General features: G+C 43.8%; 3 protein-coding genes across 7 annotated transcripts; 1 reads left to right on the top strand and 2 right to left on the bottom strand.

The window, feature by feature from the left end:
• Positions 1-1,575: 1,575 nt before the first annotated feature.
• On the bottom strand, positions 1,576-4,659 carry LOC120655006 (protein WVD2-like 5). Of its 3 annotated transcripts, none has more exons than XM_039932724.1 (8): positions 4,079-4,659; positions 3,815-3,964; positions 3,630-3,691; positions 3,140-3,299; positions 2,979-3,050; positions 2,776-2,886; positions 2,009-2,219; positions 1,576-1,952 (listed from the first exon to the last, which is right to left on the bottom strand). In XM_039932724.1, the coding sequence occupies exons 1-8, from the start codon at positions 4,307-4,309 to the stop codon at positions 1,939-1,941; spliced, it is 1,011 nt and encodes a 336-aa protein (XP_039788658.1). In that variant the 5' UTR covers positions 4,310-4,659; the 3' UTR covers positions 1,576-1,938. The 3 variants fall into 3 exon arrangements, with proteins under 3 accessions (XP_039788658.1, XP_039788657.1, XP_039788655.1); XM_039932723.1 differs by having other exon boundaries at positions 1,620-1,942; positions 4,079-4,649; XM_039932721.1 differs by having other exon boundaries at positions 1,620-2,219.
• Positions 4,660-10,032: 5,373 nt separating this feature from the next.
• LOC120655005 (glucan endo-1,3-beta-glucosidase 14-like) lies at positions 10,033-12,403 on the top strand. Its single transcript, XM_039932720.1, has 3 exons — positions 10,033-10,604; positions 10,733-11,775; positions 12,029-12,403. Exons 1-3 carry the CDS (start codon positions 10,484-10,486, stop codon positions 12,101-12,103), a joined length of 1,239 nt encoding a protein of 412 aa, XP_039788654.1. The 5' UTR covers positions 10,033-10,483; the 3' UTR covers positions 12,104-12,403.
• A 2,097-nt stretch (positions 12,404-14,500) lies between these two features.
• Positions 14,501-20,083, bottom strand: LOC120655008 (phosphatidylinositol/phosphatidylcholine transfer protein SFH2-like). Of its 3 annotated transcripts, XM_039932731.1 has the most exons (12): positions 19,800-20,061; positions 19,658-19,686; positions 18,464-18,572; positions 17,638-18,347; positions 17,506-17,559; positions 17,235-17,312; positions 16,566-16,619; positions 16,102-16,161; positions 15,918-16,013; positions 15,449-15,550; positions 15,276-15,356; positions 14,510-15,091 (listed from the first exon to the last, which is right to left on the bottom strand). In XM_039932731.1, exons 4-12 carry the CDS (start codon positions 17,686-17,688, stop codon positions 14,801-14,803), a joined length of 867 nt encoding a protein of 288 aa, XP_039788665.1. In that variant the 5' UTR covers positions 17,689-18,347; positions 18,464-18,572; positions 19,658-19,686; positions 19,800-20,061; the 3' UTR covers positions 14,510-14,800. The 3 variants fall into 3 exon arrangements, with proteins under 3 accessions (XP_039788663.1, XP_039788665.1, XP_039788664.1); XM_039932729.1 differs by lacking the exon at positions 18,464-18,572 and having other exon boundaries at positions 14,501-15,091; positions 17,638-17,721; positions 19,800-20,083; XM_039932730.1 differs by lacking the exon at positions 18,464-18,572 and having other exon boundaries at positions 14,510-15,052; positions 17,638-17,721; positions 19,800-20,065.
• Positions 20,084-21,920: the final 1,837 nt, after the last annotated feature.

The raw sequence follows: 21,920 nt of genomic DNA, 5'->3' as shown, positions 1-21,920 counted from the left end.
GCCGGGGTTCGACCGATTCCCACCGGAAAGAGGGCAGCAGGGTACAGGGACGGCAGGACGAGGTTGAGGAGGAGGCGAGGAGGCCATGGGCGCCCGGATTCAGAGCGGGAGTGGTGGGGATGGTCGGCGCGGCGCCGGAGCTCGCTCGGCTCCGTTCGAGCTGGAGCAAGAACGAAGGAGGGGAAAGGGGAACGTGATGGCGACGGGATTAGCACAAACAGGATTGGACCACTTAAACGGTGACGAGACTCGTCGGCGCGGTGACGCGTGGCGTCACCGGCGCTGCGCGCCACCGATCGGGCCAAACACAGAAACACCGGTATGACCGGTGCCTCATACCGGTCGGACAGGTCCCTGTCCATGACCCTTTAAATTTTCTGATTCAAAGTTTGAATGGCCAAACTCAAATTTTTTCATTAGAACTTGAAATTCAGCCAAAATAGAAGTTGTAGAGGAAGATTAACTCTACAACTTTGATATTGGACGAGAGTTGATTTGAGGCTTGCTTTAGGGAGAAGAACATGATCAAAACTAGCTAAGGTGAAATGCACTAGGCAAACTTAATCAACGCTAATGACAATCTTAAGCCCCATAATTAGCGAGTTATGTATAAAATTAACACCGAGGTATTACAACAAGCCCATCAACCGGCCCACGGTCCATAGTTTAGCCCGGCGTCATTCAAAATTCAACAGGCAAGCATCAGTGCAGCACTGTCGTTTGGTTGGTCAGACGCTTTAGAGGCAATTTTTTTTTCTTTTAGACGACTTTATTCAAATACTTCCATTAATGCATCAAATGTGTAGACACGTGCCCTTCAACAATTTAAAATGGTTAATCAGCATTTATCTATAATCTATTCAACATTCAGTATAAACTAATTTAACATTTTATAAAAAAAAATGTTCAAACAGTATACTAAAATGTTGATCTAGATGATCCTAAATGTTAACATTTAAAATATAATAAAGACTATTAATTTTGGATCTCATTGTGTTGGGTTAATTCTTAAGAATATAGTGGTTTAAACGGATTCAAAATTGAGTGCACCGTTTATGAGAAAACACATTTGAAGTTCCAAATCAAAAAGCCACCTACAACTACCAGCATGCGACACGTGTCAAGTTACGCGCGCACTCTCTTTGGCCGGGTTAAAAGTTAAAACATGCGCTTAAATCCGACGGTGGAAAAGATTTACAAGGATCTCAAATATTGCAAGATCACAATTTCCTTTCGAAAGATAGATAGATTTTTTTTTTTGAGATAGTCGAAAGATAGATAGATAGGATTCCTGCCTAGCTAGACACTCTGGTCAAGCCCATCAAGAGGGCCCAAGCGCGCATTAGGATCCACTAACGGCCCGCTTGTCTCCGCTCCTTCCGGCGCGTGAACAGTGCCGGACTGCCGGTGAACGAACAAAACAAAAGGGAGATACATACCTTCACGCACGCAGACAAAATAAAAAAAAAATACTTTAGGCATAGCGTTCTTTTGCATGGCCTAGAACTCTTGACTATTGCAAAGATTATTTCATTGCATGGATAAGTTAGGATGTGTTTGCAGGCACTTGATGACTTACGAAGTTTACCTATTCCTCTTGCGACAAACTGCAAACGACTGGACAATCTGGATATAACTGTAGGCTATGAACAAAAGCTACCTAGATAAGCAGCGTACAGGCTCAACTCCAGGAAAACGAAACAGGAGTATATCACATAGCATAATACAGGTCACAAGTTACTCTAGTAGACAAGCACAATATTATACAAAGCCGGGGCACACCATCCATATCAAATCAGTTGGTTTGGTCACCGCGAGTTTCGCTAGACTGCAATCTGTTCATCAGGATTAGCTCCAGCTTGGATCGGACCCTGAATGGAGTCTGGCTTCATCTCAGTTCCTTGTAGCTGCCCTGTAGCTGACTGTGTCGCTTGAGCACTACCTGCAATTGGCTTTGTGTTCTTTAGCTGCCTTGCAGGTGATGAGCTTGATGTGTCATCGAGCATACCTGTTTCCTGTGATGGCAATCTGGGGAGTGACTTTCTCTGGGGCTTCTTTGCTGAATTTGATGGGTTTGATTTTTTCACACCATTTTGAGAAACCTTTTCCTCAAGGCTCAGACGTGCAGGTTGGTCGGACGTAGTATTTTCTTCAGTCTCTGGTGTGGACTTGTTTTTAGAACGACCAAGCTTTGGTGATTTAGCTCTGGTTGGGGGGATCTACAGCAATACCAGCATACGGTGAGTAATATTACCATGTCAGAGCTGGAACACAGATAATTAGTTTGAAATACAAACTCCATATTTGGCCATTAGTAATATATAGACACTGAGATGATCAACAACAGAACATTCCCTACATATGTAAATAGAGAAAAACAAAATATCCAACTGCAGTTTACCATGTTATCATGAGAATTAAGAAAAATACTTGACAACAGGGAGAGAAATCCCTCTGATTTTGTCTTAAAGCAGCTGGTATCAAGATTCGAATCCCAGCCAGCAACAGGGGTTTCATGAGAATTAAAGGCTTCCAGGTTCCAGCTAAACTATATAATAGTTTTAACTTCACCTCCTTTTTCTAAAAGATTTCTGTCAAATACATTTTTTGAAATGGCAAGAGGCCATTGTTGACTATAACCAATAGAGTCATGTTGCATGATTGACTGAGTGATGATTCCGCACATGCTCATAAGGCATATCAGTCACAAGGACACAAGTTCACTCAATGTACAAGGGATTATAGCTAGCCGTGAGTCATTAATCATTAAATTACCTTTTTCAATTCAACCTTGGCAGGAGCTGGTTCCTTATAGAAGCTTGGCATTGGTGTTGCCTTGAAATTCAAACTTTTTCGCAGCATTTTGAGTTCTGCCTCTTCAGTTTCCTGTGCATTTTAAAGAAATAATATCAGCAAGCAACATAAGAGATGTGATATTGGAAAGCAACATTTCCCGAAAGAAAGGCAAATAAGAATACCTTTGATTTAGCTTGCAAATTGCTTATTTCTAACTCTCTTGCATGAATCTTCTCCTCAAGCTTCGAATAGAACTATTCAATTGAAGAATGGGTAAACCAAATAGGCAATATACATATTTCAAAATGGAATCAGCAAATAAAATAGCTAAACAGGATTTTACCTCTCGCCTTTTTTCAGATCTCTCATCACACTTGAAGGTGAAGCCGTATGAAGGAGTGCTGCCAACTTTTCGAGGCTGTGTACTCTCACAGTTGGAATCTTCTTCATCTCTTTTGATGGAAGAGTGCTGGCCTGATGACTTTTGAGTTTTCCTTTTCTCCCTGCATTTGAGTGTGTTGAATATAAATAGCATAAGAGACTCTCTGAATATATAGCTGTGTCCGATAACTTTATTTGAAAATAGCTATCAAGTGCATCTACTATGCCTACTCAGGGAATAACTATGAGTAAATGTGAAGAAACACTGAGCAGAAAGAAACAGGAAGGGGGGTACTCTTGTCTGGAATAGATCTAAAATAACATTATTTTTTGTGAACATCTCCATTTGAGGTATGTAAACTAATAGTCCATTACTACATCTCTTCTTTTCTCAGATTATTCCGATCTTAACAGACATATGCAAACAGAAAGGAAAGAAGCAAAGCAATTACTTGGAGTCATCCAACAATGCTGCATCCTTGGAAGATGAGTGAGACTCATTCTTGACAGCTTTCTGATAAAAGCGAAACAATCAAACAAGTCATGTAAGATCTAACTGGAATGGGTAGGAAGCTGATTCCAGATATCCATAAGGGAGGATATTAAAACAAAGTGCATCATCATGTGAATTACTTACATTACTAACGACACCGGCATCACCATTTGATACCCGAGCAACGGATGCCTTAGGAAGAGAAGAATTGAGGGTTCTTCTCCTTGACTGAGCTTCATCTCCACTCCTTGGGCTCTTAGACTTCACAGCCTTAGGTCCATGACTTTGGTTCCCCTAAAAATACATTAGGCAATGCCAATGAGCACAATAGCACAAGGTACCATTATCCTACCGATATGTAGAAGATTGCCACTGAAGCATTACGAGACATCACCGTCAAGAGCTCACCTTGGAAAGGCGAGGCTTCCTGCCCTCGGGGGGCGAGGTGGCTTCCCCGCCAGCCTCTTCGGGCGGGTTGATCACCTCGCTCTCCCCTGAGTTATCCTCATTGCCTTTCTCCCCATGCTCTTCCTCACCATGGCCCCCTAAGCTAGGCAATGCAGACTTCCCACTGGCCCCATCCTCGACGGCAGCCGCCGGACCCGTTGCGTCGATGACGTCATCGACCACATCCTCCATCTCAACCAAGCCGCCACCGACGTACCTCACCGAAGGAAATGAGGTAGAAGCGAGATCTACACCTGAGAACGCCAAATGCGCGCAGATCTAGCCGAGTAACCGCGCACGAAATGCGAGCGGCGCCTACGTTGCCGGAGGGGGCGGGAGCTGGTAGAAAGATCGCTTCTTTACCTCACCCGAGGGAAGTGATGGGGAATGGCGGTGCGGAGGAGCGTGGCGGGGAGGATGGGGCAGGCGGCGGCTCGCCGGCTTCCGCGGAGAAGGACCGGTTGTGGCAGGGAAGGGGAGGAGACAGCGGGGGTTGTAGGTGGTGGTGACTGTGTTTGGGCTGGAGGTGGTTACTCGTCTCCAATCTTGCTGTCTTTTCATTGTTTTCCTTTTTTTTTCTCTGTTTGTTTTCCTACTGTTTTCCTTTTCCTTTTTGTCTCCAGTTCCTCCTTTCAATATCTCCTGTCTTTAGATCTTAAAATGGAATCTTATGTTCTCAAAAGGGGGAAAAAAAGGCTAGTTGTTGTATGAAATAAACTGTCTTAAAACTCAATCACGGTTACTGCTACGCAAATTGTCACTAAATCTCTATTGTGATGAGCATATAGGATTATAAGAGGTGAAGAGAATGATTTATGAATTCAATTTTACTATGAGAGGATATCAAAATGATGAGTTAACTGGATGCTCTCTTCCCTTCTGCAATATTATTTTTTATCTACATGCATCAACTATGTTATAGCACATGACAGTGATGCCTTATGTGTCTATTTGGAGTTTTGGACATGATTCTTAGATATCATAATATTGTTACATTACAACCTTTTAATTCAATATTTTGTCTCATCATGCGGGGGTTAGTAGGGTGATGTGCAATGCTCGTGCCTATTAGAGTAAATATATTGTCATGTTGCCTCATCTATTGTAAAAAAGGTAAGTTAGGGTCTTTTGGCACATCTTCACAGAGACCTCCCAGTGAAGTTGTGCCAAACAGGTTTTTTTTTATACCAATTTCGGGCGTAAAACTGTCGTGAAGCTCATTTCAGCTTCCACTGAAGGGATGGGCCACAAAATATGGTTTTGACCAACTTCAACTTCACCAAAAAAGTTGCTTCACCAGCCATTTTAGGAGGAGCTGAAACTATGCCAAATGGAGCCTTAATCATATTCTATAGATCTTGGTTAAACATTGGCATTGGGTATGTGATATATTAATGTCTGCTTAAGCTTTAGCACAATCCACGTGTGCTTCCTTATTGATGGACATATCTCAATAGAATAAACTTAGTCTTAGTTAAGTTAGTGAACCTCAAGAGTGAAAGTACTCTGTGAAATGTAAGGCTTTCATCTCTTTTTTGCCTAAAAGAGTTAATTTAATTTGCTGACACAGACTCAAAGATTTAAACATGGATATAGGCTCAAAGTAGAAAGGTGGAATACACATCCAATCCACAACCTCATGTGTGCAAACACATGAACCACCATGAGCCTTATTCAGCTTGTTCGGCTGGCTGGTCAGCTAACTAGTCAGCAGTGCTTTTCTCCTACACCAGACCAGCACCAGCCACCAGCCAACTGGCAGTACTTTTCTCTCACAATAAATTAGCACCAGCCAACCGAATAGAGTGATTACTTTTTCAAAAAAAGATCAATTATACATCAATTCAATACGTGGTTTAACATCTGGATGAAAAAATAGACTTCAAAAAATTTATGAACAATGCATGTAATGAAAAATAGGAAGGACTAACTCACAAAGACCAAAGATAAAAAGTAGGCTTGAACTTTGGAAGCAAATCCAACATAAGTTTGAGTAACTTGAGCTTTCTTCCAGTCCTTTTGTTATTATTGTTATTATTGCACCCGCTGCTCCTAAAATCCTATTCTCCTTTCTCTGAGAAAATGACTTAAATCTCCTAAATTCTTAGCCTAGTCATCAGTAGTCAACGACTATATCCATAGTAGCTCGTTTTGTAACAGCTGTGGTTTACCGACAGAACCAACAAAACCAAGCCTCTCTCGATCGATGGTTGGGTGGGCGCGCACAAGCTTGGCTTCGGGGCACCACAAAGGCATAAAAGACTTGTGATTAAAAAGATGATGCTCTCATCCTATGTATATATAGTTGTGATAACAACAGGATGATACATTACTTTTGCACTGTTTTTTTTGTAGCCAGATGATTATTCATCTTGATAAGCATAGAATTATGAGGTCAAGTTTCATTCTCTGCAGACCCTTGTCTGGTGCTGAGAATGAAGTGTAGGGAGAGGGACAGGGAGGTGCATCCAATGTCCATCACTCCATCCCATCCTGCTCCCAACTGGTCATTTCTTTCTTTATTTATTTTTTCATGAACATGTCCGACAAAGGTCATTTGGGCGAATTCTGACAATACATGTTCAGAATTCACTAAGTAACATTCAGAATTTGCTGGCTAACATCATGTTTGATGCAACATCCATTGAGTAACATAAAGAGTAATAAGTGTAACGTTGGTACTTGACTCTTGCAACATATGTTGGCGGTCCGATTTTTCTATGCGTCGGACGTTCTAATCCTAACATTACCAAACATATTTTTATTGGATGATGATTTGGGCTGATTACACTTTTTCCGAAGTCTTAGCATCTTGTGTTTTTGAGCCCATTAGCAGTTAGTATAGCAACTGTACTATGTCTTTTCCCACTATCTTCTTAGAGCAAGTTTAGTAATGGGCGTGGAGCTGGCGACGTCTGATGCGTAGGAGAGAGAATAGAGGAGAGAATCCTAGCGTTAGAATCCTAACGCTAGAAGAGAATTTTTCCTGCATGAAGGACTGAATGAAGTCTATTTGCAAAAATTTTTTAGGGATTGATGTAACTTTTCGCGACCAATCTAATGACGGTAATTAATCGATGATTTGCTACAGTGATGCCACAGTAACCATCTTCTAATCGCGCGGTAAAAAGCATCATTAGATTCTTCAGGGTCATTAGCACAGAAGTTCTGGAGTTGATTTTGTAAACTGATTTTGTTTGACACCGTAATAAACGGTCAAAGTGTCACTATTTAGTAGCGGGCTGCAAAACAAAACGGGTCCGAGAGCGGCGTCTCGCGACGCGCCCGCTCTCCGCCGGTGCAACGCTCACACGCAGCGATTATTGGTGGAGCAGCGCTCTCCATTGGCTAAAAGAATAGCACAACATTAAATGCAGATGGGTCCACCAAGCGCGTGCTGCATGCTGCGCCTGCTGCCGGCTAAATTGCTAGACTTTCTCTTATCAGAATGTTTATCCTTTCATGAGAATAACACCGGCATGGAATCTTTTATTGATACAGAGAACCTGTCTTCTCGTCCCTTTCTTCTAGCGGAACATAGGCCACACATTGTCCCTTGCTGATGCACAAAGTTGTGTCGCTTGGTCAGAGAAGGGTGTGTTCACTTTGTATTTTGTGTTTTTTTAACAAAATCTTTAATATTTGGAGTATTAAATGTAGACTAATTACAGATTTCGTCTGTAAATTACGAGACGAATCTAACGAGCCTAATTAGAGGATCATTATAGCATGTTTACTATAGCATTATTGTAGCAATTTAGTGTCTAATCACGTCCTAATTAGACTCATTAGATTCGTCTCGCGATTTACAATCCATTTTTGGCCCTGTTTGTTTTCGCTTTTCTGGACCTCGTTTTTCTGAGAATCAGAATTCTAAGATAAACCAGCTGTCTGGAGAATCGGCTGTCTAGATAAGCTGGGTGTTTGGCAGTCCTGATTATTTTGAGTTGATTCTCTGAGCTGAGTGGTAAAATGTCTGAAATGTCCTTGAGGCTGATGATATTTTATTTTTTTGCTGAGTACGAGCAAAATTCAATAATTTTTATTTTTTTGAGTATCTTTACTATATAATTATTATCAGATCAAATAGATTAATATCACAAATATACCAATAGATGTACCAGCACTAATTTGTAAAGTACAACTACATAAATGATGGATACATATTTCTTCTATGTTTTTCATACTCTCTTTCCTTATCTCTTGCTACTCTCTCTCTCCTTATCTCTTCGTCAATCTCACGCATCACGCAGGGAGCTCGCACCTCCGCCTACCGTGGAGCTCTGGCGCCAGTGAAGGCCCTGGACAGCGGCAGCACCTGCTTCGACCTACTCCTGCACCCGCTTGACGGCCTCGGCCGCCCCCCTCCTGCCGACGACGGCCTCCTCCGCGTGCGCTGGAGGTGCAGCCTCCGCCTCAGCTCGCCCAGCGCCTCCGCCTGCCGCAGGCGCTGGTCCGCGCGCCGGCTTGAGGTCCGGCTCGAGGTCCTCGTCCTCCGCCGGCTCGAGGCGGCGCGGCAGCAGGGCGCGCCAGCAGCAATGGAGGCGATAGGCCGAGGACGAGGGGCTCCGCACGGCGCGCGGGACGAGCAGGATACGGGAGCTCCGGCCTCTGGTCTTCGACGGGGGAGGAGGGGTATCGGGGGGAAATCCATCCGCTTACCTGGTAAGCGAGTCTCGCGACGCTTCTGCAGGAATCGGCCCGCACGTTGTGCTGTGGCTTCGGTGGGAATCGGCGGCAGGCATAATTGAGAATTAAGCGACCCGTTTGGGTGGGATTTTCGATTTTTTCCGTCCATAATCAGATTAAAAGCGGAAACAAACTCGCCCTTTGTAATGCTATTTATTTTTTGACTACATTTAGTACACCATGCAAGCAATTTATAAAAATTTTGTGTTTTATATTTACAGGATTTAAACACGGCCTAAATGGCCGCCACCAAATTTCAGTCTCCCTGGATTTCTGGGAACTTGTTGCAGAGCATACGTCTGCCGAGTTCTGTGCCAAAAGACCCCTTCAGGACACAGTTATCAAGACTGAAAACTTGAGAACTATACCAGTGGACATATTTCATGACACTCATCTCTCCTCTCTCCTTATGTTATTGGTACATGGTAGCAAATTTAATGCACATGACACTCCTATAATACTCCCACTGAGATTGGTATGATAAACCACTGCTCTTTCAGCACATTTTCAAACTGCAAAGGTCAAAGCTATATGTTGGCCGTTTTTTGGTTAAAGGATAAGGTCATGGCAGAAGTGGAGACTGAAAGGTTTGCGCAGGATTTGCCTAGCAGACTCCCAATAAACATTTTCCAATAACATATTATTAGGATGTCCCAATATAATTTTCATAAGTTATTGGAAGACATGCTTTTGCAGTTCCTTAATAATCTCAACTCAATACAACAACATATTTTGGGAGAGCCAAAATTCTCCCTCTATTTTAAGAGAGTTAGTATGAGATATTAGGACAATCCAATAATTATTGGAGAATGGAAAAAGTATTGGAAAACTGCTGGAGCATATTTCTTCCCAATATCAATAATTTATTGGGGAAAGCGAGACTGGTGGAGATGCTCTTATCCGTTGACGTGGTTCCTGCTCTGACTCTGAGCCTGTGTACCTCGTCACTGTCAGCATTCCATTTCCTTCGGGGTGTGTTTAGTTGGTGAAAAAGTTTGGGTTTTGATACTGTAACATATTTCGTTGTTACCTGACAAATAATGTCTAATTATAGATTAATTAGGCTTAAAAGATTCAGCTCGTGCTAATCAGTTAGACTGTGTAATTATTTATTTTTTTAATTATATTTAATGTTTTATACATGTGTCCGAAGATTCGAGGTGACAGGTAGGGTGCAAAAATTTTTTTGGGAAGCCTCACTTGCTCTGCTTCCTTCCGATCCGGATCTCTGCAGGCTCTCTCTTCGTCTTCTTGCTCGCTTCCCTCTCTGCAGAGGAGAGCAGAGGGCACGGAGCTCAGACGCGTCGCATGCGGACAGGCAAGGCAACGCAAGAGACCGGATACCATTCCCCCCCGGCCACGGCCATTCCATTCTTGGCAACCCCTACCACCACTCCCTCCCACCGAGAGAGCCCGGCAGGGCAAGCAACCGGCCACCCCTCGCCGCCCTCACCCGCCGGCGTGCGCGCGGGGGAGAAGTACTAAACTAACCGTGCGCGGGCGCGGGCGCGCCCCCATGGCCGTGCCACCGTGCCCCGCGCCCCACGCAACGTGCCCCGCACGCCGCCCGCCGCCTGCTCTAATGCCCGCCCCCCGCGCTGCCACCACGCCTTCCTCCTCCCCCTCCCCCGCTGCTCGCCAAGCTCCTCGCCGCGCCGCTGGGAGACAGCGGTGGTGATGGCGCCGCGGTGGAAGTCCGGCGACGGGCGCCGCCGGCTGCTCCTGCTCCTCTGCTGCTGCCTCCTCGCCTTCCCCTGCCACGCTCAAGTCACCAACGTCTCCCACCGCTCCGACCAAGGTTCGCTGATCGGCCGATCGAGTCTTCTGATGCAGAATTGCAGATAAATAAATGACTGGTGTTCTTGATCGAGTTTATCAATCTACAAACACTGACGCATGATTTTACATTGCCCATCCTCCCTGCAGCCATCCACTCGTTCGTGGGCACGTACGGGATCAACTACGGGCGCATCGCCGACAACCTGCCGCCGCCGGAGGACGTGGTGCGGCTGCTGAAGCTTGCCCGGATCCGGAACGTGAAGATCTACGACGCCGACCACAAGGTGCTGGACGCGTTCCGGGGCAGCGGGCTCAACCTGGTGGTGGCCATCCCCAACGAGTTCCTCAAGGACATGGCGGCCAACCCGAGCAAGGCCATGGACTGGCTGAACGAGAATGTGCAGCCCTACTACCCGTCCACGCGCATCGTCGGCATCACCGTCGGCAACGAGGTGCTGGGCGGTGGCGACACGGGGCTCGCCGAGGCGCTCGTCGGCGCCGTCGTCAACGTGCACGACGCGCTCCGGATGCTCCGGCTCGACCGCAAGATCGAGCTCTCGACGCCGCACTCGGAGGCCGTCTTCGCCAACTCGTACCCGCCGTCCGCCTGCGTCTTCCGCGACGACCTCATGGTGTACCTCCGCCCGCTGCTCGACTTCTTCTCCAAGACCGGCGCGCCCTTCTACGTCAACGCCTACCCGTTCCTCGCCTACATGAGCGACCCGTCGCACATCGACATCAACTACGCGCTCTTCAAGCCCAACTCCGGCATCGTCGACCCCAAGACCAACCTGCACTACGACAACATGTTCGAGGCGCAGCTCGACGCCGCCTACTTCGCGCTCGAGGCCGCCGGCTACCCGGGCATGGAGGTGCGCGTGGCGGAGACCGGCTGGGCGTCCGCCGGCGACGCCACCGAGGCCGGCGCCGGCATGGCGGACGCCATCACCTACAACCGCAACCTCCGGAAGCGCCTCTTCCTGCGCAAGGGGACGCCCTACCGGCCCGAACGGGTGGCCAAGGCCTACATCTTCGCGCTCTTCAACGAGAACCTCAAGCCCGGGCCCACCACCGAGCGCCACTTCGGCCTCTTCAAGCCCGACGGCAGCGTCTCCATCAACATCGGCCTCAAGGGGCTCGTGCCATCCTCCGCGCCGCCGCCGCCATCGTCTCTCATGGCCTTGTTCCAGGTATACATACATGATGCTTTAATTTGCTTGGCTGCTCAATCATGCATGTGTGCTACACCATTTGATTCTTGAGTTTTCAAGGATCAGATGGCGTAGCACGTGTCTCAATGCAATATCAATAGTGTAGATATAGTATGCATGTGCACATAATTGCACAAAATCGTACCAGTCTTATTTTTTCCCCATTTGTCATTGCTCGAACTAATTACTTGTGCGGTATTATTTCTTATTATTTGTGATTCTGATTTTGCAGGCACGGGGGTGGATTGTACGGTACTCGGCTGCGCTTCTTCCATGTACATTGATTTTTCTAGCATTAGCAACATGACCACAGATTAGCACGCATGGCTGCAAACTGTATAGTGTGTTAGGACCATGCTTCTTGAACTGGATGCTCATGGCGCTCATCAAGAGCTAGCTGCTGCTCCAGGCTTGAGGCTGGGGACAAGTGCATGCAGTTTATTAACACTGATTCTTTCGATGGAGCTTCATAGAAAAATCGCGGTGTCGAATTTCAACGGTTGATTCGGATCACAGTTACGTTCAGAATTTTAGTTTTACTTGCATGACCACCAGATGCAGTTCTCATTTCTGTACAAAGTAATCAAGCCTCATGGTTCATAGTTCAGCCTGATCTCCTTAAATCTGAAACTTCAAGTTTACGTCTTCTAGTCGGCATTTCATTTTCACCCTGTTTTACCTCAAAAGAATCTTGTAAGGCTATTTCATATCCTTGTAATAATTCACTGCTTAGCTTCCCCAAAATTTCAACAATGCAGCCTAAAAATCTAGATGACGACTCCTTACACACCAGTCACCAACTTTCCGTTCATATTGGAGAATTGCTGCCACTTGGATCTTAAAATCAGTTTTTATGCTTTTTTTCACTTTACCAAATAATTTCTGGAGGCAATAATTCAGCAGGTAATTGTCATGGACACACATGACTTTGAATTTAACACCTTTCCTTCCCCAGTAAGTAGCTGTGGAATCACTGTCCTATATAAGCATATGGCACTCAAGGCATCTGTCCTGTTGGGCCACAAGCCTGACAATGCATGCAACCTCTGAAGAAGCACAGACTGATGTGCGCAAGTTAAGGATCACTTGCACAGCATGGAAAATCCCGTAATCTTCTGATTTCTGCTGCTTCCAACAAGTGTTTCCAAGGTTGATGCTACCTTGCAAACAGGAGGGTTTGTGATGCTTTGCTTATCATAATAATTCACTGGGTTGATTAAAAAAATTTACTGCTATTGTGATTCACTGGAAAGTTTCAGCCCTGGGACAAGAACTGCTCAAACCATATTCCTGTGGCTCACCAGCCAATGCTTTTTTGTAAAGCCAAGAGTTCCTTCGGGAAAGCAAGCCCCATTTTGACACACTAGACTTTGGCCTCGTTTGGATATCTACAAATGTAGCACGCACGCTTCCCGAAAAGAGAATCTCGCATGCATGAAGTACTAAATGAAGTTTATTTGCAAAAAAATTTCAGAGATGAGTGTAACTTTTCACGACGAATCTAATGACAATAATTAATCGATGATTGCTACAGTAACCATCCTCTAATCGGGCGGCCAAAGGTCTCATTAGATTCTTCAGGGTCACTAGCACGGGGGTTCTGAAGTTGGTTTTGTAAACTGACTTTGTTTGACACCGTAATTAACGGGCAAAGTAACACTGTTCACTAGCATGCTACAAATGTAGCACGATCCAAACGAGACCTTTCTGTATATATGCAGACCTACATGTGGGCAGCAGCTGCTGCAGAAACAAATTATCGGCAACATCTCCTCCCTCGTGGCTGACTTTTTTTTTTTTTGAAACAATCGTGGCTGACTTTTGGATGAGCTGGTGAGCCAGTGACTTTTTAAACCTTGCACAAAGTTTGGTATCCCGAAACTGAAAAAGAAGGCAGGAAAGCATCCTACAGTCTTCCTGGTCCCCTGACAACATTTATCATCATGCAAAACGAGGAATCCCTGATTATATTTCGACATGATGGAAGAAAATTATCTGCTCATAAGTCGTAACTAACCTCAACTCGCTGTCCAAAACATTATAACGAACAATAACTAACCTCATGATAGCAGGTTAAAAAATAAAGGCAAGCCAATTGCGCATCCGGGGAATCGAACCCCGGTCAGTACCGTTGGAGGGTACTATTATACCACTACATGGCACAGAATCACACTTACTATTACATAACAAATGCAGCAGGCCGTGGACAGGCGCGCGGTGGCAACTGACAACGCGGGATGGTCACCTTTGTGGCGCTGGACCACACGGTCCCCGCCGCACCGCCGCAACTCTGCGAACACGCACAGGGACCAAACCGTGCAATCTCGTCAAGATTACATGGTGCTCAAGCTCAAGTGCTCCGAGAGTCCGACTTGCAGGGACGCATGGGCAATTGCGGGCGGCGTATGCCCTGTCGGCGACGGCGGGCGATGTGCCATGGCGCGGCAGCGGCCGGCGTATATCCAGTCGGCGACGGCATCGCGCTGCAGGCTGCAGCTGCCGCTGCCCGAGGTACGAGAACGTTTCTCGAGCAGGTCAGCGCTGGCGCCGGCGCCGGGCTTCTCAGGATCCATGGGTGGCAAGGGCCCCAAAGCAGCTTGCATGAGCTGCCCCTGCTTTTTGATAGGTCGAGCAGGCCTCTACTCCCCACCCCTCAACTCATTCCCACAAACCATGCATTTTGTTGAAACTGCAAAGAGGTTCTAAAAAAAAATGCAAAGATAAGTCATCATTCACTGTTTTACCAAACACTTCCATGGATTTCCTCCCATATACCATCTTGCGGTTACACTAACAAAAAGGTGTTTATGGATCCACGTCCATCTAATATACACCCACTTGTTTATCTCTCAGCCTCTCCAGCTACAAACTCGAGCTTGCACCAACGGAGGCGCAAGGCTTTTTGCTACTATATTCCCCAGGCGACTGGGGACCGTCAACCGAAATGCAGAATGAGCAGCAATTGCCAGTTTCATTAGAGTTCACTGGCGGCATCGGTCACATGCTAACCCTGGTGGCCGTTGGTGGACTCGTCCTGCTCGCCGATCTTTTGGAACTCGGCCTGGATGACCTCGACAATCTTGGCGTCGTTCAGGTCGGGCTCGGGAATGCTGACGTGCAATGATCCCATCTTGATGAGCTCCCGGTGCGATGCTTGCTCCTTGATGTGGCTGTAAAGTTCTTTGTGGAAAGGATGGTCAAGGGAGAAGCAATTGTCAACATCTGGTGACGAGTGCTTTGATGATCCAGAGCCCTCCCGGCCGCAGAAATGGGGGAGTGATGAATAGTCCATTATCTACAAAAGTGAAGCATTGTGACTGCTTACCAAGGGGAGAAAATGCTAAAAATGTTCTGCGGCATTTCATATACGGTTCTCCGTTCTCATGATCACAAAGACGGCTATTATTGCACCCAGAAACGAAGGATGTAAGTGGGAAAAAACAGCCAACAGGAGGGAAGAACATTTTCCAGCTATGTACCTTTAGAAGTTCATCTCTCCCACAACCACTCAAAACTTTAACCTTCTTCTTGGTCCTCTCCTGCAACAAGGGCTTCACAACCTAGCAACATGCTCAAATTAACTGTCATCAGTTTTTGCTAAAGAATCAATAGTAAATTTTAGGTTTGAACATCAGTGGAAATTCAATAGTACCTTCCAACAAGCGGAAAATATGTATGGAACATTAACTACATAATAGGTCTCTGTCTTTTCAGGGTAATTCAGATCATCAACTGTCGATATGGAAGTCAGCATCTGTAACATATTAAAACTATATTAATAAAAATAACATATCACAACTGAAACCCGGAAGTAACACTAGTAATGAGCACATAACAAAAAAAATATGGAATAAGTGAAAAATTACTTCCTAGATTTTAGTGTAACACTTTTCTTTGAATGGTATACAGAACCGAGTTGGAAGTTCAAGAAAATTTGTTCTACATGAACACAAGATGTTGAGATAAAGCTAAGTTCAATATTCTAACTAATTATTAGTAGTGTAAGAATATGCTTATTCTAGTCAATTTATACATCCATATATGTATATACCATAATACTAACTCATTAGCATTTGATCTCATGAAAAAGTAAAATTTGACTTAATAGTCACAAAGCGAACCTTTATTTGGCTCAGTGCTGATAGCTTCAAACCAGTCATATCCAGAACTTTTATACAGCTGGTAACAGGGCGCCCAAACTGTTGGGACAGCCTAGGCTAAATGTGGTATAAATAAGTTAGGAAAGAATTTATATGTCAACATAAGCAATCTATTAAACTCACAGCATTTGTTTTGGATACTCACCAAAATTATACGATCACGGTACTCATTAATTTGGATATGAGATTGCACATAGTAGTGGACCTGAGATAAAATACATCTATTTTAGTCGAGAAAACACAATTCAGTAGAAGGAAGCAAAGGGCCACAGATAAAATCAAGTTGGTTGGATAAGCTTCATTATTCAGGTAGCTAACTGATTATCATACTATGTTTGAAGGTTGCATCAACCTCTGAAATATATATGTTGCCGCAGACAGTACAAGGAACCAGTTCCATGATTTTGGTTCTACCCTAATCACAAGAGTCAATTCCCTCTATGCCACTGGAAATTATACTCATCCCTTATGTGTCATTGGCTCCACATGTCATAGACGCAAAAAAAATCCCCTACATGCCATTCAGTGGCACACAAGGGATGAGTTATATTTTTCAATGGCATTCAAGGAATTTACTCTAATCATAAATAGCAAGCATCTGGTAATTACCGAAGCTTTGTCATATGTGCTATGTCCAACACCAATGGCAAAAACCGGGAGACCCTGCCAATGAGATAAACAAAGACTTACTGAAACAATGATAGAAAGAATTGGGGTAGCAGGCTCGCTATATTCTTAAAAACATGTAGCCTCAAGGAGCACAGACTATAGATCCTAGTATATAAATGGGAAACTAATGATTCTCTGATGTTTGCCTAGTTTAAGAAAGGCAAACCCAAAGGTGAGAAAGATCTTAGTAAATAATATATACTGTCAGGTCAACTGCAGACAGCACCCCCCCCCCTCCCCCCTAAAAAAAAAAAACTTTGAAACTACAAATATTAGGATGTCACTACCCGCCTTCCCTAGCTAGTGAAAGGTAGGCTATAGTGTTGCTGACAGTAGGACATCACGCCATGGAAGTTTGGTGATCAAAAGTTAAAACTTCAACCTCTTCAGTGCTATCTTCATTCAGCATATATTACTTTCCTTGTGAACATTGAATACAGTGAGTGGCCTTAGGATACTAATAATAAAAAGGTATATCTGAAATGATGTCTATCTGACACAATAACTTCTTCATAATCAATTCATAAAGGTAAGAAACATATTGTATCACAGTCAAATTAACGTTCAACCGATACATAGATTTTAGTTATTGGAAGTAAACAGCTATACCTCCTTTGTGTATCCTGATAGGCCAACAAGTTGTGAATCACGTATTGATCTGTACAAATCTACTGGGACTATAGGTCTCTGCAAATGGACAACAAAAACATTGATCAGCAAAAGTGAAGAATTTTGCTAAATAAGAATAGCAGAAATAGGCATATTATGAAGAGTGACATGTGGTGCACTAAGAAAAATAAATAACTAAAATGATTAAAATATTAGTGTGGAGATCAAAATATTACTGTGACTGGATTATATTCTAGAGAGGATGACTCACCTCCAGCACGCTATCAATTTCGTTTTCAATCCTCCAATTCAAAGAATCTACAATCTATAGAAACAGCAACATTACTAGTCAATTTTAGTAATTAGTTCACCCGCCGTTGAGAAACTTTGTATGAAAGATTACCATTTTATGAGCCTTAGATACGTTCCACTCTCTAGCCTTTAGGAAACGCATCAATGTTTCTTTGGGATAACCCTGGTGCACATTCTGAAATAAAAAAGATGTGGTTAGATTCGTTTCCCAGAATCTGTCTACAAGTCACAGATTAAGTTGATGATCAATCATATTACAATTTACATCAAGTGCTAATGGATTAAGTTTCGCAGATTGAGCCAATGTTTTGAAAAAAGAAATGTAATCATATCTACATAGTCAAGCGTATAAATACATAGCATGGACATGTGATGGGTAGCACAGACTAAAGAGCCAGGATACAAAAAACACTATGAGCAAAGGTAGTCTCTGTAGGAGGTTTGTGACTCCGCAATCACGATTTAGAAAAAAAAAACACGTATCAGAAACAGAATGCTGACTCCATTCACCGAACATTCCCCTATGACAAATGCAAATTTATGAAGTATGTTCGCAACTGCCAGAATTTAAAACGGGTGGAGATGAACCAAATGATATCAATGATATACTACTAATGATGATCTGTGAAATTAAATTAAAGTTTGCAGGGCTGGTTTGGTTCACAAAACATCAGTTCTTGATTGTGATCTCCCAAGAATATAATCACAATAGACTCTTTTACAATCCTGAAATTTCTGCTTGGGAATATATCCTCCAGAATGGTAGGTGGATTCAATTCTGCTTCACTAATGGCTCCCTCCCTGTGGCAAGAGAGAACTTTGTGAAAGACCAAACAGTTTAAGGTTTATTTCTTTGGTCAGCCTTCACTAGAAAAATAGGAGGTTTTACATCATTCCATGAGTTGTGCGGTTGTTACATGAAAATATGGTAGTTGAGTTCATTCTTGAGAGGGTTCATGGATGTACAGTCAGCTGGCTTCCGGTGGTTCTGGCCCAGCTTCCACCCCCATCGGGAAATGTAGGTTTCTAAAGATGAAATAAAATGAAAAGGCAGATAGAAACTGTAAAATCAGCTAAGGACTATCAAATTCAGTAGGATCTGGCCTTCAGTTCACCAAATCACAATCACAGCCCTTGTCGGTTTCTGCAGGTTTCTTTTTTGTTGAAGTATAAATGAATTGACAAGCAATGAATGGAACTGACTTAGCACACGTGTACAACATTTAGAACATACCTTAAACTGGTAATGTAAACATAGTTGAGACGTTTTATGGATAAGCACGTGTCTCAGAATCCAGGCTTCAAGTTTGGTTAACGTTAAACACCGAAAGGGTGCAACACGCCACAGGATACCAAAAGTTCCTAGATGGCAGTTAGTTGCAAAATTATACAGGTGCCACATCAAATTCCGATTCCCGAATACGTCCAAATCTACTTCGCACACTTAATGGACAAAAGATCAGCAGTCTTGCTATTCAATTCATCATGGAACGGAAGCATGATCCACGGGGCTCCCAATTGATGTCAACCCAAATACGTTCAAACTGACTTAGCAAGTTATTAGACTGCAGATCAGCATGATTCAGCCACTCCATTCATCAAGGAATACGGGAGCTTGACCCATGGGGCTCCCAACTGATGTCAACCCAGAAAACTATAACGAACTTCATAGAGCATGCACAGCTCTAAACCGCTAACATACTAGGCAAGGCCAAGCAGACAAGCACCACCAAACCTGACCAGTGACCACCCCATTGACAATGCAGCAAATTCACATGGCATATACTACTTGTTACAGATCACGCAACATTTCCAAGCAAGCACTTGTCCAGCAGTAATAGCAACATCACCATATCTCTAGCGTGTTCTATTAACCAAGAAAACACCAGAGATGAAGCGAATTGTCCCATTTTGATCCATGCCGATATAGCAATTCCAGAGGAGTAACGATACACTACGTAGCTACCTCTCCCTCTCCAAATCAGATCAAATCTAGCCGAAATTAGCCAAGCAACACTATGATCCGACTTCAAAGGCTGAATTCTATCAGAAACAAAACCAAGATCCATGCTTTCCCTGCGAAATGGCCATAAGGCACCCCAGATCCATACCTGAAACGATCTCTTCAGCGGCGCCTCCACTGCGAAGATCCGGAACAAGAAAAGAGAGGTCAGAAAGACAGAAACGCCGCAAGAATCGCCAAGAAAGCCCGAGAAGCGGCGCGAAGCATGGCTCCAGCAAGAAAGCACGCACCTTGCTCCATGAGGTGGCTGAGCTGCTTGACGGCGTCCTCGCAGTCAGCTCCCATTGCCACGGGCCGAGGCGATCCCGAGCTCCGATTCTGGCGGGCCCGGCGCGGAACCGGAGGCGCGAAGCGAGGTAGATTCAGTCGTCGGTCGGAGAGAGGCCCCCAGAGTCCAGAGGTGTATTTGTTCCCCCTAGTTGTGTGCTCCCGGGGGCGGCGCCTTTACTTCCACGGTCTTGCTTCCGTTTCAGTGTGCCGTGTGCGTATGCTCGGTGCAGGAAGGGGATGCGTGCGTCATGCTCATGCCGTAACACGGATGCACTTTTTCGCGTCTGCAAATGGAAAAGTATCTTTTCTTCTTCTAGACAAACAAAAAATTTAGAGGCTATTATATTTCTGAAATGGGAACAAAAACTTAGAGTACTTTAGAGGCCGCTTCGAGTTGCAATAATTTTCTTTAATTCCATTTGGAACATGAACTATAGGGGGTGTTTGAAACCGTTGAAGCCGAAGTCGGTGAAACTAAAAAAAATAGTTTCACCTTACTTCTAGGTTTACAAAAACACTCCGCACCATAGAACTCTTTGTTTGTTGGGTAAATTTCTTGTATGGTCGTGAAAGAAATGGCAATTCATTCTTTTTGGCTTTGAAAATTTTAATCTCCCTTTTTTAACCCTATTTTTATCTCATCCCTTCTTTGACTCTACAATCAAGTCTGTCAGTCAACTTTTATGAACGGCAACTTGTGGTTTATCACCTTTTTTTTACTAAAACAACTTCCAAATAATCTACAAAATTCATAAAACTTCTTATACAACTGATGGTGATGAGCCCATTTTGCAAAAAAAAACATATGTAGCATTTACGAGCTTCAAATTAAAATTCATCAAATTAGGCTACCTTTTAAGAATATTTGACTTTTTATGGCACAAACATATTGTCCAAAAATTTATAAAAAAATATCTAATATTTCTAAGATAAGATGAGTTAATTTATAAAATTATTTATAACTATATGTTACTTAGATAATTTTGAAGTACTTTAACAAATAAATTTAAACTTTCTTTCAAAAAAATAAATGTTTAACAAAACTTCAAAATTCTCTAAGTAATATATGATACAGAATATTTTATAAATTAATACATCTCCATCATAGAAATATGTGTAATTTGTTAATATTAGTTTTGTGCTATAAGAAATCAGATATTCTTAAAAAGTAGTCTAATTTGGTGAATTTTAGTTTCAAGATCGTAGATGTTACATATGTTTTTTTTTTGCAAAATGGATTCATCTCTGTTATTTGTATTAACGTAAAAAGCTATATAAATTTTGGAGGTGATTTGGAGGTCATTTTAGTTAAGAAAAGAGGATGAAAAATCACAAGCTGGTGTTCATGCGAGTTAACTGACAAACTTGACAGTACGACTAAAGAAGGGATGGGAAGATAAAAACGGAGCTAAAAAGAAAGTTTGAATTTTTTGGGGTCAAAGAAGGAACTGCTATTTATATTAGGGCCACACAAAGAAATTACGGTTGTTTGTTTCTTGGCACTCAGCATTTGGATTTCCACTAACAAAAGCATTTGGTTGTTGCGAAGGGGCTCACGATGCAGTGGTAAAGGCCACTGGTTGGGGGACTCCCGCCCAGGGTTCAAACCTGGGGTGCCGCACCTAATTAAGTTTTAGGGGTTTCCCTTAAAGTATTTCTATAAAAAAAGCATTTGGTTGTTGCCATTTCCGTTCTCATTTATTTGTCATTTGTTGCTTCCCTAATCAATTGTCCTGGTAGTAAGGTTAGATTTTCTTTGTCCTGATAGCAAGGTTAGATTTTTCTTTCTTCTAATTAGAACATCTCCAAGAGACTCTGTAAAAATAGTTGGATATGTAAAAATGGATAAGTTCCTTTAAAATCAGCATCCAACAGCCGCTTCATAGTGCTCCCCTCGCCATCCCAATCGTCATCCCACCTCCCGCGCTCTGCATCTTTGCCGTGCGGGCCTTTCTCGCTATCTCGCCTCTCGCCTGCACCCTACCCTCTAATTCGCCACTCCCACGCCCATCCCTCGCCGCGTGTCGTCTCTCTTCACCGGTCGGCGGCGTGGCTCATCCGTGGCGAGAGCTTCCCGGTGC

Source organism: Panicum virgatum, chromosome 1N (genome assembly GCF_016808335.1).
Source record: "Panicum virgatum strain AP13 chromosome 1N, P.virgatum_v5, whole genome shotgun sequence".
NCBI lineage: Eukaryota > Viridiplantae > Streptophyta > Magnoliopsida > Poales > Poaceae > Panicum > Panicum virgatum.
The sequence above is the reverse complement of the archived record's forward strand: the minus strand, read 5'-3'. Positions and strand labels throughout refer to the sequence as shown.

Excerpts from the sequence above, each read along its gene's own strand:
- LOC120655005 (XM_039932720.1), top strand. The coding sequence starts at position 10,484 with ATGGCGCCGCGGTGGAAGTCCGGCGACGGGCGCCGCCGGCTGCTCCTG. Across the intron at positions 10,605-10,732 it reads CTCCCACCGCTCCGACCAAG|CCATCCACTCGTTCGTGGGC; the intron begins GTTCGCTGATCG and ends TCCTCCCTGCAG. Across the intron at positions 11,776-12,028 it reads CTCTCATGGCCTTGTTCCAG|GCACGGGGGTGGATTGTACG; the intron begins GTATACATACAT and ends CTGATTTTGCAG.
- LOC120655006 (XM_039932721.1), bottom strand. The coding sequence starts at position 4,309 with ATGGAGGATGTGGTCGATGACGTCATCGACGCAACGGGTCCGGCGGCT. Across the intron at positions 3,692-3,814 it reads ATGCCGGTGTCGTTAGTAAT|AAAGCTGTCAAGAATGAGTC; the intron begins GTAAGTAATTCA and ends CGCTTTTATCAG. Across the intron at positions 2,887-2,978 it reads ATTTGCAAGCTAAATCAAAG|GAAACTGAAGAGGCAGAACT; the intron begins GTATTCTTATTT and ends TAAAATGCACAG.
- LOC120655008 (XM_039932729.1), bottom strand. The coding sequence starts at position 19,854 with ATGGGAGCTGACTGCGAGGACGCCGTCAAGCAGCTCAGCCACCTCATG. Across the intron at positions 16,620-17,234 it reads TATCAGGATACACAAAGGAG|GGTCTCCCGGTTTTTGCCAT; the intron begins GTATAGCTGTTT and ends TCTCATTGGCAG. Across the intron at positions 15,357-15,448 it reads TATTTTCCGCTTGTTGGAAG|GTTGTGAAGCCCTTGTTGCA; the intron begins GTACTATTGAAT and ends GCATGTTGCTAG.